This window comes from Aythya marila (assembly GCF_965140915.1).
Source record: "Aythya marila genome assembly, chromosome: 2".
Classification (NCBI taxonomy): Eukaryota; Metazoa; Chordata; class Aves; order Anseriformes; family Anatidae; genus Aythya; species Aythya marila.
In genome coordinates, this window is record NC_139043.1 from 32,684,453 (window position 1) to 32,702,926 (window position 18,474).

The 18,474-nt window shown below is 37.6% G+C and overlaps 1 protein-coding gene across 1 annotated transcript; it reads right to left on the reverse strand.

The window, feature by feature from the left end:
- Nucleotides 1-10,885: 10,885 nt before the first annotated feature.
- On the reverse strand, nucleotides 10,886-17,010 carry POLR1F (RNA polymerase I subunit F). The gene is made up of 4 exons (XM_082753669.1): nucleotides 16,785-17,010; nucleotides 16,520-16,661; nucleotides 13,052-13,260; nucleotides 10,886-11,656 (listed from the first exon to the last, which is right to left on the reverse strand). The coding sequence occupies exons 1-4, from the start codon at nucleotides 16,994-16,996 to the stop codon at nucleotides 11,260-11,262; spliced, it is 960 nt and encodes a 319-aa protein (XP_082609795.1). The 5' UTR covers nucleotides 16,997-17,010; the 3' UTR covers nucleotides 10,886-11,259.
- Nucleotides 17,011-18,474: the final 1,464 nt, after the last annotated feature.

The window sequence follows — 18,474 nt, forward strand, 5'->3', positions numbered from 1 at the left end:
ACATAAGCACCATAAACCTCTACTCAGCTATACCTCAGCTGAAACAAGGATGAGCATGGGTCATAAAACCAGGGGACTAGAAAACAATGGGAATGTGAATATGGTTACTGAAATTTTACCTTTGAGGTAAGTGGACATAAAAAAGCTGTATGATACTGGACAAACTTACGAAAAGTCAGAGGACTTGCCAAAAAGTCATCATCTGAAGGCAGTCTAACACATTTTATTGCCAAAATCTCCTAAAGCTAATACTTGCTGACTGAAGCTAGATGAGATTCATGAAGGTCTGGGCAGGGTCCAAGCTGTGGTCTCCTTCTTGCATGCAGAATGCTTGTACATATGACTTACCATGACTTACCCTGAAAGTCTGCCCTTGGCCTGACCTAGGTAAGAACCTTCCTTGAAAGTCTCAAAAATTCATTTTGCCTCACCCAACAGTCCACTCCTTTCTCAAGAATAGCTACTAATGACTGGAACATGATGGAATTCCACTTATGTTACTGAGACATAGATGCCATGCATGTTTAGTGCAATATGAACAAGGACATCAATTGGCCACCTCCCCTCCAAATTTATGACAGTTCTAAAGTTTTTATTTGTTTACTTGTTTGTTTAGGGGTGGGAGTATTTGTTGTTTTTATTTATTTTTTTAATCATGCCAAAATTTTAATGAAATTGGAATACATACATTCCTCCAGCTACAAGCCTTCCCTGGATTGAGATGGGGCTTATGTGAAAGCAGTCTGGAATTACTAATCACACTCTGATATACAAGGTTATGAGAGGGATGAAGACAGATGTAAATTTTGTTACTCTCACTGCAGTTTGTATACATAAAGCTTAACTCACAAAGAGGACTTCATAGGGCTTTAGTTGTCCCCACAATACATACATTGTCATTTAAGACTTTTTTTTTTTTTTTTTTGAGTTATTAATGTACTATTTATTTCATTAGATTCAGCTAGAACTAAGAATATCAATATAGGTTGAAAAGGCTTTCCAGACAGAACTTATTTACTATACAGCCTAAGCAAAACCAAGACTGATAAGAGTAAGTTCAAAACACGACTTGGATTCATGAGGTTTCCAGACAAAACAAGGTTAAATGTATTTGGAAGAAGTTCAGCTACAGATCTCTGATTTGGACACATGTCCCTTCATAACTTCCAAACTACTGGACACTTGGTCATCGTTTTTTTCTTAAATGATGTTTCCAGATCAACAAATTTATCCTTCTCTGGGATCAGTCATTTTCTAAGTCTTCCCTTTCAGAACACAAACCATTTTCTGTCTGTTTTATGACAACTAGTAACACTCTGTGCTCCAGCTCCATATTAATCTTCTGAGAGTGTTATTTATTTTACAGTATTGGCACAGCAGGAGACTTTCCTCTTCTTTTGACAAGGGCCTCTGGAGACAGCTGACACACCACTAGCAGAGTGCCAAAATAATATTGTAGGACACTCAGTCTAAATTAGCAGAAAATATTAAGATGATGCAATTTCTTTTTCTTCCAATACTGATAAGATTAATATGTTATACAGAGCACACCAAGATCAACATTTTACTGTCCTGTTCAAACCTCTTAACCATAACCTCCTGTCTTACCTTCAGGCCTTCCAGTGGAGCTTCTGCTATTCCCTATCCTGGCCTTTCTGCACAGTGCTATGAATCACACTACATAAATTGAACAGATAAGCAAAAATAAGAGTTTATGTTATTTGTCACTTAAACCATATTTTAGTACTGATCTCACAAATGGTCTGTTAATTTTATATTGAACTAGTGAGTAAACTACTCTCCTTTTAATTTTATGTGCAAAGATTTTCCAACTACAAAATATGCCAACTAAGAGCAAAAAAAAATGAACATTTTGGATGAAATTTTATACCTGAAAACTAATAAACACTGACAATTTAGTAGTACTAAAGATTATTTACAGATACACATTAAATTATTTTTTTTTTCCCCAAAGTATATTGTGGGTGTTTCAAGACTAAAAGAACATGAAATCACTCAGTGGTGAAAGGCACATTCAGGTAAGACTAATAGGATGAAAGTCATTAAGCATGGGTGGTATCTGTGAAAGAGAATCTGCTCTAGAATATTAATAAGCACAGTTGTGTGAACACTGGTCCCACATATCAGTTTTCTTGATAGAGTCCTGCATTTATTTTAACATTGCATCCTATTAGAAAGCAGTGTGGATGTCTTCCATAGTTTAGTACACAGGTCTATTATTTCCCCTTAGCTGTCTTTCATATCAGATTTATTCAATGCTGCCTCTAAAGTTATGAGTTAATCTTTTTTATAACTGAGATTTTGGAGAATCCCCTTAATTCTACTCTCAAGTTAGTCTTAAAAATCATGCAATTCTCAGACTAAGTCAATGGATAATTTTCATGACTAAGCCTAAAGCAATTTGAGCCAGATCTGGCAATACAGATCCAATACAGAGCCTCTCCAGGGGCTTTCACAGAAAGGACCGAACCCTGAAATCCCTCCTGAAGACAAATCCCCAAAACCATTCCATAAAGCAGAGCTCAGTTTGCTCTCCAAATGCAACTCATTACTAGAGGTAAAGACATTATCTATGTTTTTTTTTTTTGTTTTGTTTTGTTTTGTTTTGTTTTTTTTTTTCTCCTAGATTCTAATGGTTACATTGCTTACATGTAAAATAGAGTTGTGTTCAGGTACAGTGGTAATATAACTCATCATTCTAAACTGGATTAAGACACCTTTTAACCTTTATTCAAAAAGGAAAACCAATGTAGTTTCTCTCCTCTGTTCATGATCCATTTCCATAAAACTTAAAGTAATTCAATATTTCAGTTAAGTTGACAGAATTCTGTGAACTGGCCAATAGCTAAACATTCACTATGGTAGGACAAACAAATCCACCTGCTGATCATCATATTTGCTTCAGGTTGTATTCACAGCATGAAGGAATCAGGAAAGAATCTGAAAAACAAACAGTGAAAAACTGGATGTATACATGTATTAACTGTATTTTCAAGTACATGAAAACTAAAAAATAAATTAAACTAACATGGTCACAGGAACTAGGGTAGATAAAAAGGTTTTGATACTGAGAACACATTCAAGCACATACAGATTTTGTTTGCCTTTTCCAGATCTATTTCAGTAAACTCACTAGCTCTCTCTGTTGTAGTTGTACTATATGTCACCCTGCTAAAATATTTAGATTTAAAAATGCAGCTTTATGTACTGGTTCATTTTGCACCTGAACAAACAAGTTTTCTTTACAGTGGTTTGTAATACAGAAGTTTCCTGACAAAGGAAAGAATGAAAAAATTCTACAATCTCTCACTGACTTTAAGAGTCATTATGCAAGTAGCCCAAGAGAGGAACAGCAGCAATCAAGAAGTACAGAAGTGCAGCTGAAACTCTTGTCAGTTAGAACCTTTCATTTTGACAAGCAACTTCATAATTTCTCCAGTAGTACAGCACTACTATAAAGTTATGTTCTGAATCTGAAACATCAAATACTTCCCAAAAACTTGCGCTAACTAAACACTAGTTCACAGAAGTTTTGAGCTCTTTAGCTGACAGACATAGTGAAAAACCCATACAGAAAAAGCAATACTCCACCATGTGGCACTGCATGAGAACAGACAGAAGTCTTCTGCAAGACAGACTTTCCAAAGTCTTGCACTGATTTGAAATAGAAAGTGCAAACTTATAGTGTATCAGTGCCATTTTTATGGAATTGTAGCCTGACTAAAAAGGAATTTCAGTTGATGTCACCAGTATCTGAATTTGAGAGGAAAAAACACTTTTGGTTCCTTTTCTAACAATCAGATGCTTAGAATAGAATAGTTAGCTTTGAATTTGAAATGTCTAGTTGTACATTTTAAGTATATCACACTTTCAAAAAATTGCAAGCATTTTGAATGGACTAAAAATATTTGGTGGAGAGAAGATAGAAATTTTCTTAAAGATAAGCCTTCAAATTTCCTTCTGTTCTTATGAAAGATTTTGAAAATTAAAAAACATTTCTTTAAACTGAAATTTTATCCTTTGTACTCCAGGTTTATGAAGAATCCCCCCCCCCCCTTTTTTTTTTATTTTACCCTTCGTTCCTACTCAGTTTTCCATTAAATTCACTGAATAAGCATAGTACTCTAAAGACACATTAAGTAACTCTAAATATTAAAAGTCTGAAGTTTCAGTCTCACATTTTCCTAACCACTAGAACTATTATTTAAAGAACAATTTTGACCAGAGACAAGAAAAAACAGCATCACTTAGGTCATTACCAAACTAAAAGTGCTACAGAAGATATACGGTTACCTTTCTCATTACAGAATTGGAAGTGTTCAATAGAAAAATTGAACAGTGAAACAATCCTTTGCCATTTTTTTACATATTTATGATATGAAGAAGCACTGCTTGTATCTACAGTCAGTCCCTCACTAGTGACATTTAAGTGCCTTGCTTCAATGCAATATGAGGGTGCTTAAAACTGCAAGCCCTGTGAGAACTCTCAGAGGAAGGCAAGACGCATTGCATCCACAATTATTATTTAACTAAAATTATTAATCTTTTTCTTCTTTCTTCATGAAAGAATCCTCTCTCTTTTACTGCTGTTATTTGCATTTGAATTTAATCCAGTTGGTCCACATCTTTCAACTATCTTTTCTTTCAAGTGTAATTCAGAAATCTGAATGACTGTGCCACAAATACAGTAATTATGTCCCTATTTCTAAGTCTTGTTCATAAAATGAGAAAACAGCTTTTGGGGAATTTGTTTTGCCTAAGAAGAGACATTTAATGTATTTAATTAATAGGAAGATTAAAAAAAAATAATTTGCATCAGATTGTCCTCACATTTGTCATTCTATTATTGTACGACCACAGATTTACTGAATACAATTCATGAATGAATAAGATGATGCTCAATCTTGGGAACATTTCTGACAATGCTTTTTACAAACCAGGCATTGATAAGAGATCGAAATAACTGCAGTACAAAAAACTACAGAACTCATCTACATGCATCTGTATATTTTTGTAAGTACATTATAAAGATTTCCTGGGTAATTGAATCTATAATGCATGCACACTCTTTTCACTACTTCAGAAAGCTTCCAAGTGTTCATAATATCATTCATTTGGCCCAATAAAACTAGGAGTTGAGGTTTAAATAATGCCTGTCACAAATGAAAAGATCAATTGTGAAATTATACATATGAAACAGGAATTAAACTCTTTCTAAGAAAACTAGCAAAACATTGGTTTTGGTAATGACACACCTAAAAGTAAGTCACATTCTATATTCAGTTTCACATAGAGAAAATCATACCAAAGCATCAGCGTATACTATTTATCAACACTGATGTTGGTCTGTGTGTTTACTTTCAGCTACAATACATGGAACTTCTTAGAAAGGCAGAGGTTAATCTACTCTTAACCTACTTTTTGCACAGAGAACACTAGAAGAAAAGGTGCATCCCCACCTCACAAAGCCACTACCGACCTAGCTTTGAATCTGAAATAAAAAAGGAGCCGAGGCAAAAATTTAATAGTGCTCCAAGACTCCAGATTTATCTTGAGGGTTATATTAATGATTGCTGATGCGACATAAATTGTCTGTCTTTTTAATCTAGCTTTAAATTTTTGAGTGATTTTTACAGACTTTTTCTTTTATCCATATATTAACACTTTTTAATTTAAAAAAAAAAAAAAAAAAAAAAAAAAAAGCACAGAATGTGTCTTATACAGTACCAAAGAAGCCAAAATGGCTGACTTTCCCAAGGCCAGTTGTAGCCCTGTTCAACTCACTTTGAAAGCAAGACAACTCGGGCCTTGCCATGAGACTCTGGCCAGTTCCATGAATGGGTAGGAGTCCTTTCATGATAGTTGTGACAAAATACCTTTGGTGAGATCCAGGACCATACTTTCACAGCCTACATTCCACTTAATGGCTGTGTTCCTGAATCTTTAGCCAAATTTGTGTATGTTGTACAAATATGTATCACAATGAAGTCATGTCCGCCGATCATGGCTCTGCAGATAGAATGGCAATAGTATTTCTGAATTCTTTAACCTTATTTGCTACCCAAAGTATTTGACAAAGATCTACTTCTTTTTGTGACCAAAACTCTAGTGAATCAACCATGCCTAATATGAGCTTTTAAACAACACGATTACTTAACACACAGCTCTCAACCAATTTGTGCAGCACAATGAAATCCTAGTCTTGTATGGCACCAGGTTTAAGGTGTAGCAACACTATTTATAGACTATTTATATATATTAATTATAATTCCCCCTTCCACCAAAGGCACCAGTGAAAGAAAGCACAAAGGAGGAAGGAGTGCAGGGATAAGGAACAAGAAAATTTTCCAGGTCAGTCATATCTTTGTGCCTACGCCTTTAATGGCCCGATCCATATAGCTTTAGGGAGGAAGGGTCACAGCTTAACCTTCTAGTCACACAAAATGCAGTAAAATTACCCATAGAAAAGGGATGCATTGTTAATGAAACTTTTACCAAAACTGTTATGTCCATTCATAAGGTTTCTTTGCTATGTACTAAGAATTGCTACAGTTCAGCTCACTAACTGTACCAAAAGATCATTTTTGCTGTTTCTGTAGATAGATTTCTCAAAAAAGTGTTTGTGGGGCTGAGTTGTGTCTTTGGACAAGAGAAGTGTTCCCCCAGCAATAATACACAACAAACATATCAGTTTGGGGGATGGGAGGGGATCATCTATTCGTTGTATGTCTTGGAGCAGAGGTCCTTTTGAAGTTCGTGAGGACAGGTAAAGTGGGAAAACTGAAATTCATTCTTTCTAAGTGATCTTTACACTCCTTACCTGGGACAGTTGGTTCCAGGGTAACTTAAAGCCATTGCCAAGCTGCAATCATTCCTAATTGCTTAACATTAGGTCAATTCAGTAGATTGTAGTAGTAGATTGTAGAAGTAGGCTTACAGCTGAATTCAACTTGGCTATAACCCTAGCTATGCATAAAGTCATGACAATGGTCACAAAAAAATATTATTCATGTCTATAAATAACTTACTCCTGATGACATTTAAAAAGCACAGAGCATAATTTTCAGTCTTACTTTTGTTCCAGAAGACAAAATACCTTCTTTCTGTAAACAGACTAAGTCTACTGGATACTGAAGTCCTTCAGGCATTATCAAAATTATGGAATTTCTGAAAGCTAAACAGCAGAATTGAATCAACATTATGGAAAGAGAAATATGTCTTCAGGAGTTATTAGAATGAAACTATTTCAGTCCTTCCATAGCCAAGTCTAATCATCCCGAGAGCAACAGATCATATAACCTCTCCATCGATACATGGAAAGCACATAATCCCAACAGTTTGGGCATGTAGCAACCCCATGCACATTTTACAGCAAAGGTCTGTATGTCTGAGGGCTTTCAAAGGCTGGGATGCTTCCAAAGACAAACAGTTAGAAGCAGATTTGATCAAGGCTCATGTTTTCCAAAAGGCAGCTAGCTTACTTCGGACATTTTGAAAATCCTTTTCGTAAAGCTCATCCACTGTGCTGTTCAGGCTGCATATTTTAAGAAGCAGAAAACTGCCAAGCTGAAAGCACAAAATTTGTCTCTAAGAGGAGCAAGGAGAAGATGAAGAACAGAAGTTAACAACACAGCTCATTTCAGGTTTCAGAGAATACAAAACAATTGTTTTAAAGACAACTAAAAATACTTTTTTTTTTTTTTTTTCTTCTATGAACGCTTCCTCTTCTGCACATGATACACCAAGGAATATAAGCCCTCTGACTCAAAATACGTATAGTACTACGAAGAAGCACTCCCAGCTTTAGAAACTTTTATAGTTGGTTGAGACTATGTTTTGCATAGTACAAACAAAAGATTATCAGCCACAGATAGAAGTGAATATTGGTTTCTTTACCAAATTAATACTAAAAGAAGGGGGGAAAAACAAACATTTTCTTAAGATCACTTGAAATATTGGTTTAACTGTCAATATAGTTATAAAAAAAAACTACAATTTTTGCCTTCTGACTTTCTCTTTCTATGTGACATGCGTGAATTTTATGAAAATGCTCTCTGGGAAAGCTAGACTTCAGATCAGACTTCATGTCATAATGATGAAACTTCAGAGAAACTTTTATGGAAAGTGTCTTAAGTTAGGCTTCTTTGTTAAAGTAAACTAAAGTAAACTATTAGAAAATTTTACCCTTTTAATGGAGAATAAAAAAAAAGGCATGAGTAGAGTGACAATTCACTTTTGAAAATCCTTTTTTTTTTTCTTTGCCATATTTAGCTAATTTGAAACAGTGTGTACAGCAACATCAACAGTGCAGCTGTGAGGCTGCCAATACTGGTTCCAACTGTGATTTTTTTTTCCCTTTTAAAAGTTTTTTTCTTAACCTTTTTCCTTCCAAAGACAGAAAACAGTCAACTACTTTGCACAGTTGTCAGGAGGATGAATCTACAAATTCATTTTGCTGCACAGTTGCTATTTGCATACTAACCTAGCAACAATTTAATGTCATGTGTTGCACTATTTGGAACACTGGAGCAAAAACTTGTTCAGAAACTGTGAATTGCCAACTCCTGCACTTGATTTATTTGTAATTGCCTTTCTCTGTTGTAAGCCAAGAAAGAAAAGCAAAAAATGACAGAAGAGGGTGCTGGCCACACTTGCATGCCAAAAAATATTGGCTTTAAATAAACTTAAAATTGAGACAGATTATTAGACTTTCAGAAAACTTGCTTAATACACTCAAAAAGTCAGTTTTAATAGTTCATAAAACAACAGTAGACAATTCTCATACAGTAAGAGATCAGTAAAGTAGCAAAAGTGGACAACTCAAAGTGCTGAAAGCAGTTATATTATCTATTACTTGTTTCACTAATTGTAACTTTAGTTCTTCCCCAGAATATCCCCATCTGTCCATGCTGATGAAAAGATGGAACAAAGCAAAACAAACTTTTGGTGCTACTCATGCCTCAGTCACCAACTGTGGGTCTACTGGAAGATCTGTTTCCCTTCTCTAAATGAGAAAGTAAGCTATAATGATTATTAAGGACTAATAGATGACCTCATGTAATTCTGGTTTTGGTGCATCTACAAAAGTAACCGTCTCCAACCTTCCCTTCCAACAGCAATAAAAAGATTCTTCGCTTACCATCCTCCTCCCTGATATAGCCTCCATACCTATCCATCTAATTTTTCCTTCTACATCAATCCATTATAAAAGGGGAGCTGACAGAACATTTCTGACTGTGAAGTATGCCCCAATCTGCAGACTTTCCTGTATAGTTAAACTTTCAGGTGGGATTTTTTTTTTTCTGCTACTTTCTGCCTCACTCAACACACCAGAATATTGCCCTCAGTTGACCTTGCAGCACACTGACACATTACAGATGCATCATATGATCATATGATCATATGATTTTTCAATTTTATCACAGTAGAGGAAGAATGGACAGTCCAAGGATATAGCATCAATGAAAATGCATCTAGTTCAAATATAAACGTCGTCACATATAAAAACAGAATAGGGACAAATTGTAGAGAATATATAGAAGATTCTGCTGCCCTTAAAAATTGATTTAAGCTGCCCTTATAGTTTGCAAAAACTCAACTTGGTTCTTTGTAGTGTTATACTGTTGTCTGTAGTTACACAAGCTACAGAAAGATTACAAAAGATACATGCCTCCCTATTTTCTGTAAGTTTTTTTTTTTTTTTTTTTTTTTTTTTTTGTGTGTGTGTGTGTGTGTGTTTTTTTTTTTTTCCCCAATTTTGGGACTACAATATTAACTTTAAAACTCCCATGGTGTACATGACATCAATCATACAAGACAGAAACTTGGATCTGCCAAGCCTGGATCTTTAATGTCTTTTTAAGTATCTTTAATACAGCATGAATTAAGCCCTAAAACAAGTACTACCATACTTCAAATCCAGAACATGTTCTGTGGTTATTTGATTAGACACTGCATATAAGTCTATTACAGTCAGCTAATAGCATCAGCATAACTGTTACAGCAGTGTTTAGTCTGAGAATACCTAGAGAGCAGATGGGTTAACAGCAAGTTCCCACATACATGCTGATTACTTACAAGGTTTCAGAAGAGCTGGTGATGTCTTACACAAGTCAATAGCACCAAGGCAAGCATTGCCTTCCTACCTCAGTTAAAGAATTAGCATAGACCAAGTCACACTGCAGCTCTCCAAAACTCTTCACAACAGAAAAGAGCTGGAACCAAAATACTGATATTCAAAAAACTGTATTGCATTTACACCAGGAAAATTAGGTCTTAGTAAGATACATTAGTTAACATTTGACCATAATTTTTTCATTATCTTAATTTTCCAGTAACATTAATTCCAACAGCCTGGAAAATACTGACTGCACTCACCTGTTATTCTAGAGACCAACATTTTAAAGTTATAGCAGGTTTAAATGGTTAGAGTTGCACCCTTTTTTTTTTTTTTTTTTTTTTTTTAATGAAAACTGCTACGTCTGAGTTTGATACATAAAAAATAAGAACTTTCTCAAATTATGTCACATGACTAGCAGCTTAACCAGTGTTATTCTAACCAGTGTGCAAATGGTATTCCATCACATCGGATTACATTAATCTTCTCTCTTCCCTGCTTCAATGCTGAGTCATGTTGACCATCTCTTTTTGTTTATTCGTTTTTTAGAGAGTACCTACAAAACTTTGTTTTGAATGAACCGCTACACTCACTGTTAGATTAACCTTTAAGTCAGGCTGCACAGATTCATTCACAGGCATTCACTGCCCATTACTTCTCCCTCCCCTCCAATAATTAAAAAACAAAACAAAACAACAAAAAATTCTTTTCTCAGCACTTGAAAATTCAGGAGTGTGTCCTAGAACATTAAGACTCCTCTTACAAAAATCAAGACACTCAGCAGCAATGATGAAATTCGATTATCTTAACTCATAACTAGCTACTAGTTAATGCATGGAGCTGGAAAGCAGAGGTGATATGTGTGATCCTACAATTATACTATATTCATATTCTATCCATTATTTTCCAGTCAACAAGACATGCACATACTGCCTCCACCCTTTTTCTTGCAACACTTCTTTAAAAGCTGCTGCCTGTAAAGCTGTTGATGCACATATGCACACAAACAATCCCACACAGAAAAACATATTGTTTAGTAAAGAAATACACATGTATTTTGAAAATAGGGTTTTATTGGAAGTTTATCAAAAATATCTGGTATCTTTTTTAAGACAGGCACTTCAGACTTCAGTCCTTTTTTTTTTAGCTTTGGGTTCTTGTGGCAGTTGAGTTAATTCACTTTCTTCAACTTCACAATGCTTTCTTTTCTTTTTCTTTGACTTTTTGTGGTCACTTTGGTAACCACTAGAGTCACTGGCAGGCATTATCTGTTGCTGTTCTTCTTGCTTATGTTTTTTCTTTTTCTTCTTCTTATTTTTATCATCACATATTCCATTCACAGGAACAACACTTTGCTCTTCTGCATTGTCCCTTCCAGTGTTACCTGTCTCATCTGGAGGCTCTTCCATGACATTATCTCCCCCAGAGTCATTCAAGCTATTTTTCTCATGTTCAAGGTTTTGAGTTTCCTCTCCATTTGCACAGTCAGTGATGCTCTCAGATATTTTGGGCTGCATACTGTAAGGAAACATACAAAATAAGATAAAATAGAAAATCTTAAGGCATGTCACACAGTGAAATGTCACAATTTTCTGAAGCACAGTATTTACACCAAGTAGATAAAATACACAAATGGAAAATATGACACTCTAGTTAGCAAAAAATATAAAGCCTGTTAACACTTTCAACTTAATTTCTACTACCTGACCACCTTTTATTTTACCAATGAATCAATATTCTCTCCCAAACCTTAGCCTAAATTTCTTCTCTAACATCCTGTACACACTATTTTGTTATTTACTCTTTTCTTTCATTCCAGTAATTTATAATTACACACTGTGCAGCACCCCTTTTTGTTGGTTCATCAGTTATTCAAAAACACAATACAACCTGTTCAATCATACCTGAGACATGCTGCTGGTTTTACCAAGCAATTGCCCTGCTGAAGTCTGTACAGATAAAACAAAGAAGATGCCAGAAAAACAAAAATACAAAACCAAACAATAAAAATAACAACAACAACAAAAAAAAACACTAAAAACAAAACCTTAGTAGGCATCCTGCAATAGCACTGGAGAAGACGTCTAAGAAGACTCATAAGGAAAGAATGCAGATAAAACTACAGAGGAACAGATGCCCCCAGAGTCACTGGGGACAAAATGGTTAAACTTCATTCTGAATTCATGAAGACAATCCAGAACATCCTTTCAGATTAAACACAACTCTATGGATCTCCAAAAATGTTATGATTTCATCAGTAATATTTATACTGTACATTAAAAAAAAAAAAAAATTAATCCCATTGGTAAAAAAAAAATGGTCAGCAAACAAACATTTTAAAAATCTAAATAAACTCTTTCAAAGATAACACTATTAAGATTTTTAGCTAGTTGCTCTGAAAACCTAGAGGCATAAGTGAACAGATGAAGGTCATGCATTTTCTCATATCATCTTTGAGATCAAAGATGTTTCTGCAAGCATTAAGTCACCTGCATGTAACTACTTGTGATTATGTAACTGTCAGTATGTGTATGTGTGTAGAAATACCAACATACACACTGTGTTCAGAAATTGGAACATTTTTACTTGAAAAGTCTAGAAATGTTCATAAAGAAAGCCACTCTAGTTTTCAGGTGTTACTTTGAACACGTATGATATGTATACACAGTCAACAGTTCACAGGACAGCAGTTAGTTTTTTTAAAGCTCAGAAAAATCTATTTATTTTTCCAGAGAAAATTTCCATGCAAGTTCTTAACAGCAAGATGTTTAATTTTACTAATACAACCTAATTTTAGATGAGAGTTTGTATAAAAACAGGGAAGCTTAAAGCCTAAGACGTTACATCAAATCATTTAGCTTATAACAAATCCATTAAAACAGTTCAAAAATATTCTCTTTTATGGCACAATACCTTGTTTTAGTCAGTCCTCCTCGAATGAAGAACACTCCAGCTGCATCAGAATCTAAGTGTGATACTCGAAATTTCAGTTCATCCCCTACTTTTAACCCTAACTCTTGCCACTCTACAGCTGACATTTGTTCAGGTTTAGGGATAGAAGCATTGAAGCATCCATGTATCAGACAGCCAATATGACTTGGGGCCACTTTATTAATTACACCCTAAAAAAGAAAAACAATGTCATATAAAGCTCTATTAAAGATTATCCCTTTGAATGCATAGGTGATGCATGTTCAGTTTCCTATATAGACACTTTGGACACTTTCTATACTCAAGTTAGAAGTCTGTTTATCTAGCAAATAAGCAAAATTTTCTACACTAAAATCAAAACCATTTTTGAGAAATTTCTTCTCAGAAAGAGTAGTCAGGCATTGGAACGGGTTGCCCAAGGAAGTGGTGGTGTCACCGTTCCTGGGGGTGTTTAAGGAAAGGTTGGACCTGGTACTTAGGGACATGGTTTAGCGGGTGTCATTGGTAGTAGGGTGATAGTTGGACCAGATAATCTTGGAGGTCTCTTCCAACCTTAGTGATTCTATGATTCTTTTCATACAGTCCTGTTCAGTGAACCTGTATCTGTAAAAATGAAAGTCAAAGCATGGAATCTAGCTATAGTGAGTGCATGCATCAAACAGTTACCTCTTTCCTGACCGTACAGCCATCAGCTTTATTTTAAAGCCATTTTAAGTCCTATCTACTTGTCTGAAATTACTTTCATGTTGCTACAGAGCTACTTAGCAGCTAAAGATACAGATGACACATAAGAAGCCTTTAAGTACTCTATCCAGTGGGTTTCTGACACATTTGCACATCTAACCTTATCCACCTTTGCTCTCCTCAGAGAAGAATGAAAGACACCGAGAGGATGTCTCCTCAAAAATGAATTTGAGATGGTGTGTTCATCCACTTTCTATCAAAAGGACCTATTTACTTCTTAATGACATTTACAGAAAGGCATATGCTATTCCACAAGAAACATGGCATAACAACAGATATGGCAAAACCAAGTTTAGAGTTTGAATACATGTTCTGCTTAAAGCTGCTCCCTGAGCCATGTATTTCACAGAATCACAGATTTGTATTTCCTTTTACTGAAAAGCAGGTGTAAGTGCTGCTCTAGTACTTAAAATAAATAAATTCATCATTACACCCTAAACCTTACTGCCACTATTAAATAAGAGTAAACTCATCCATTTAAGAATTATTTGCTCTTTAAACTTCTATTTAATAAATTTCACAGAATCATAGAATCACAGAATATCCAAGTTGGAAGGGATCCACAAGGACCATTGAATCCACCTCCTGGGTCCCCAGAGGACCATCATAAATAAATAAATAAATAAATAATAAACAAACAAACAGATCATGTGTCTGAGAGCACTGTCCAAATGCTTCATGACCAGTTCCCAGGGGAGCCTGTCAACAGTGCCCAACCACCCTCTGGGTGCAGAACCTTTCCCTAACCCCCAGCCTGACCCTCCCCTGTCCCAGATCCATGCTGTTCCCTCGGGTCCTGTCGCCTGTCGTTGTCCCCAGAGAGCAGAGCTCAGCGCCTGCCCCTCCACTCCCCTCGTGAAGGAGCTGCAGGCCACCATGAGGCCTCCTCTCAGCCTGCTCTGCTCTGGGCTGGACTAACCAAGAGACTTCAGCTACTTCCCATTGTGTCTTCCCCTCTAGACCCTTCACCATCTTTGTCACCATTCTTCGGAGGCTCTGTAATAGCTTTATGTCCTTGCACTGTGGTGCCCAAAACTGCATGGTTGAGGTGAGTCCACACCAGCCTCACACATTTAGGGGCAGGAAGCACAGAAGTGTGACAATATTGATTACTACTATAAACTACCAGTGAACTATTATAAACTACTGGCATGGTAAGAAACTACCCACAGAAATTACTAGACTAAACCAAAATACAACTCTACATAAGTCCCAGCCCACTGCTTTGGATGGAGATAAGCCAAGCCTTGATAACTGAAGCAAAAAATTCCCTGAGAGATGCCGGTGTATCTACATGTTATACATGTAAATGAAGTTATAAAAGCTACAAAAGGTATAAAACGCAAGTAAACAGCACTGGGTGTGTGGGGAGTCTATGCTCTACCAACATGCACACACGAACATCAAACATTCTAAATATACAGAACATTGCTTTACATACTAAACCCAAGTATGCCTATACAATCAGAAAAGGTAACAAAAAACCCTTTAAGTTCCATGACTTAACAGTCTCCATTTTCCATTCCTATTCTTCATTACAAACAACACTCTGTTTTCCATTCCTTTTCTTCATTATAAGTAAGTCTTCATTTTCCATTCCTTTTGAACAATACGTCTTGCTTTAATTTGTCAAGCAACTTGGTATTTGGGCCTTATGTATCCCGTTCTTCCCACATCGAAGAAAAGCATATCCATCTCCTTTTCAAGGCTAATAGGGCCTGGGTCAAAAGGCACGTCCAGGTCAGCAGGGGGCGGAACAGCAAAGGCCTTCGATGGCTGTAGCGTTGGGGGGGCTGATGGCACAGCAGTCGGATCAGTAAAGGAGCCCGCAGCTCCCTCACTATCTGGCAAACCACACGTTTCTGACTGTGGTCCCACAGGGCTCTTTAAGGCCTCAGAGATTGCTCGCCAGGTGCTGAGCAATCCCACTGCAACCTTGTCATTTTTAGCTGCAGAGTCCCACACCTTGACCTCAATTTGGTCCCGTATTTCAGGCTCATAAACTGTCTGATTGTTAATGAAGAGAATAAGCTGTAAGGTTACCAGGACAGTCTTTGTTCCTAAGGACGTATGATTCCCCATAACGTGCAGCTGCTTACCAGCGAGGGGCAGCTGTGTGCACGGGTCTGCTTCTCTCAGCTCGAGCTTCTCTCCAGCTCCACTGCGCCTATTCCCAGCGACTATCTCTATGAGCTTCTCTGAGCAGTTTGCTGAATCTGGCCGAACCCATCTTCATGAGGCAATCAAAGTGCCTGTTGCCTTCCCGTCTCCATTCTGTTAGCCTGTTCTTTTTCATTCCTTCTTTCTGCTTCTTTATTGATGACATAACTTCATCGTGTTGCCCTTTTTTATCTTGAGGGCAGGCTCCCCTCTTATACCCTTCTCTCCACAGCAGTTCTTTTCAAAACAACTTTTCATTGGTCAAACAACTTTGAATATAACAGCAACGGCAAACGCCCAGAAACTTCCATGCCTTAACGGCTGGAGAACAAGCAACCCGAGACTGCATGGAGTCTCCTGAATCACCCTTCTTTGTTCCCTCTAAACTCTTTTATATTCCTGATAGCCTCATCGTTAAGAGTCTGAAGTTACCATCAACCGCGGGGCTTTCTGACCCCCAAGGCCACACTCCCAAATCTCCCCCTTCTTTATTAATATCAACCATTTTCTCGACTCGAATTACCACTCCATATATAACATACATACCACCATTTTTTTCCCCTTCTTGGGGCTGAAGATGACGAAGTCCGCCTCGATGTTCAGGTGCACGAAGCCCTGGTCGTCGCGGATGTCGCCGAGCTCCCCCACCACCCGCACGTTGTCGTAGGCCACCGGCACGCCCTGGAGGCTGGGGAGGAAGCAGAGTGAGCCGTGAGCGGGGCGCCCACCCCGTGCTCCCCACAGGCGGCGGGCCGAGGGCTTCCCCCACGGCAGAGAGACCCCGCGGGGGCCGCCCGGTGCCCGGCCGCACCTCTCCGAGTAGCGCAGCAGCTCGGCGTCCAGCTGGGCGCGGATGCCCGTGCGCTTGTGGCCGAGGTAGCGCGGCGGCAGCGCGATGTGCCGGCGGTGCGGCGCCACCACCAGGCACGAGTAGCGCCGCCCCACCAGCCCGCGGGCCGCGGCGAAGGACGGCAGCTCGGCGGCGGGCGGCGGCGGCGGCGGCGGCTCCCCGGGCACGGCCATGCTGCGGGGCCCGGCCGCGGCGCGGCGAGATGGCGTCAGGGGCAGTGACGCATTCCGAGGGCGCGATGCGGGACGGCCCTGGGGGCTGGGGGAGGATGTGGGAGGGCGCTGAGGGGGCTGTTTTAGTCTGGAGACTGAACAACCCCAGTTCCCTCAGCTGCTCCTCACAGGACTTGTGTTCCAGGCCCTTCACCAGCTTCGTAGCCCAAACACAGTTATCTGTGCCAACAGCTAGAAGCAGAGATTTATATCCATAAACCGTATCTACAGTCTTAGTTAGTTATACTGTTTAGTTCCACTTTAGATTATGCCTCAGTGATCAGCATAGCATATTTTCTCCATTCAACTGAAAGGTTTTACCTGTAGTGCCCTTTACCATGCATGAAATTATTCCACAGTCCTAAATTTAACACGTTCAATCAAAAGACTGCTGTTAAGATTGCACAGGGATTAACTATTGTCATATTTACATTATCGTGAGTGGTTTTCTTCACACGTGCACGGTTAAGAAAAACAGAGTTTGTTTTCTATTGCCAGGGCCTGAGTCTAATTTGTGAATATAATGAGAAATTTTGTAAGACTTTATTAAACACATATTAAAAGGTGGAAGGAGAAGAAAATAAAGGTTATAAAAGTCATAAAAAGGGGTGCAGGTGCACTGTACACTGAAAATGACCTACAAAGTAAGCTGCAGTAATATCAGAAAAAGCTTACTGTCCTATTGTAACCAATGGAACTTATGGCTAGTTGGTAAAAACAAGTTTTGTCCAGAAAAGTCAGCAAGACTTCATGAAAAAAAATAAAATAAAATAAAAATGTTGCACAGTATTGGCTTAAGATTTGGTTTTAAACTGATTTAACTGAACTGCTGCAAAACCTTGAAAACCTATTCTTCCTTTGATTTAAATCTAATTTATGTCAATTTAACTTGTATTAGTAAAAGTACACTTTTATACTGATTAACTCCACATGGGGATTTTGATATACCAATTTTATTAAAGGTGTTAAATTTTCGTTATATTACAGAGACCTCAGAAACACTGTTGTTCTATAAAGACAAACCTTACTTCATATATCAGAAATCCTTGAACTCCCTATAAAATGTTAAGTGATGCAAAAGCCTTTTGAAACTATTCAAAACTAAAATATCAGATTTTCTTCAACTGTATGTACAGCGCAGATAAGACATTGTTAGTTTTCATAGCTGAAACAAGTGGTACTTTACTGCAAGTAAAGTTGGATTAGTATGAAAGAACTGACATAAAAAAAATGGCTTTCAGATAACTGAACTTGCAGATTTGAAAGTATCTTGAACTACTGTAATCTGTATTCTCTTGTGGCTTTAATCCTCCAGAGTGTTTAAAGCCTATTGAAATCAATTGTATGCTATACTCTCTGAGCTTTCTGGAGAAATAGCTATATTTTTGGTTTCCTGTATTCAGGTCATATTTAATCCTTGCAATGTGTTTTCAATCTCA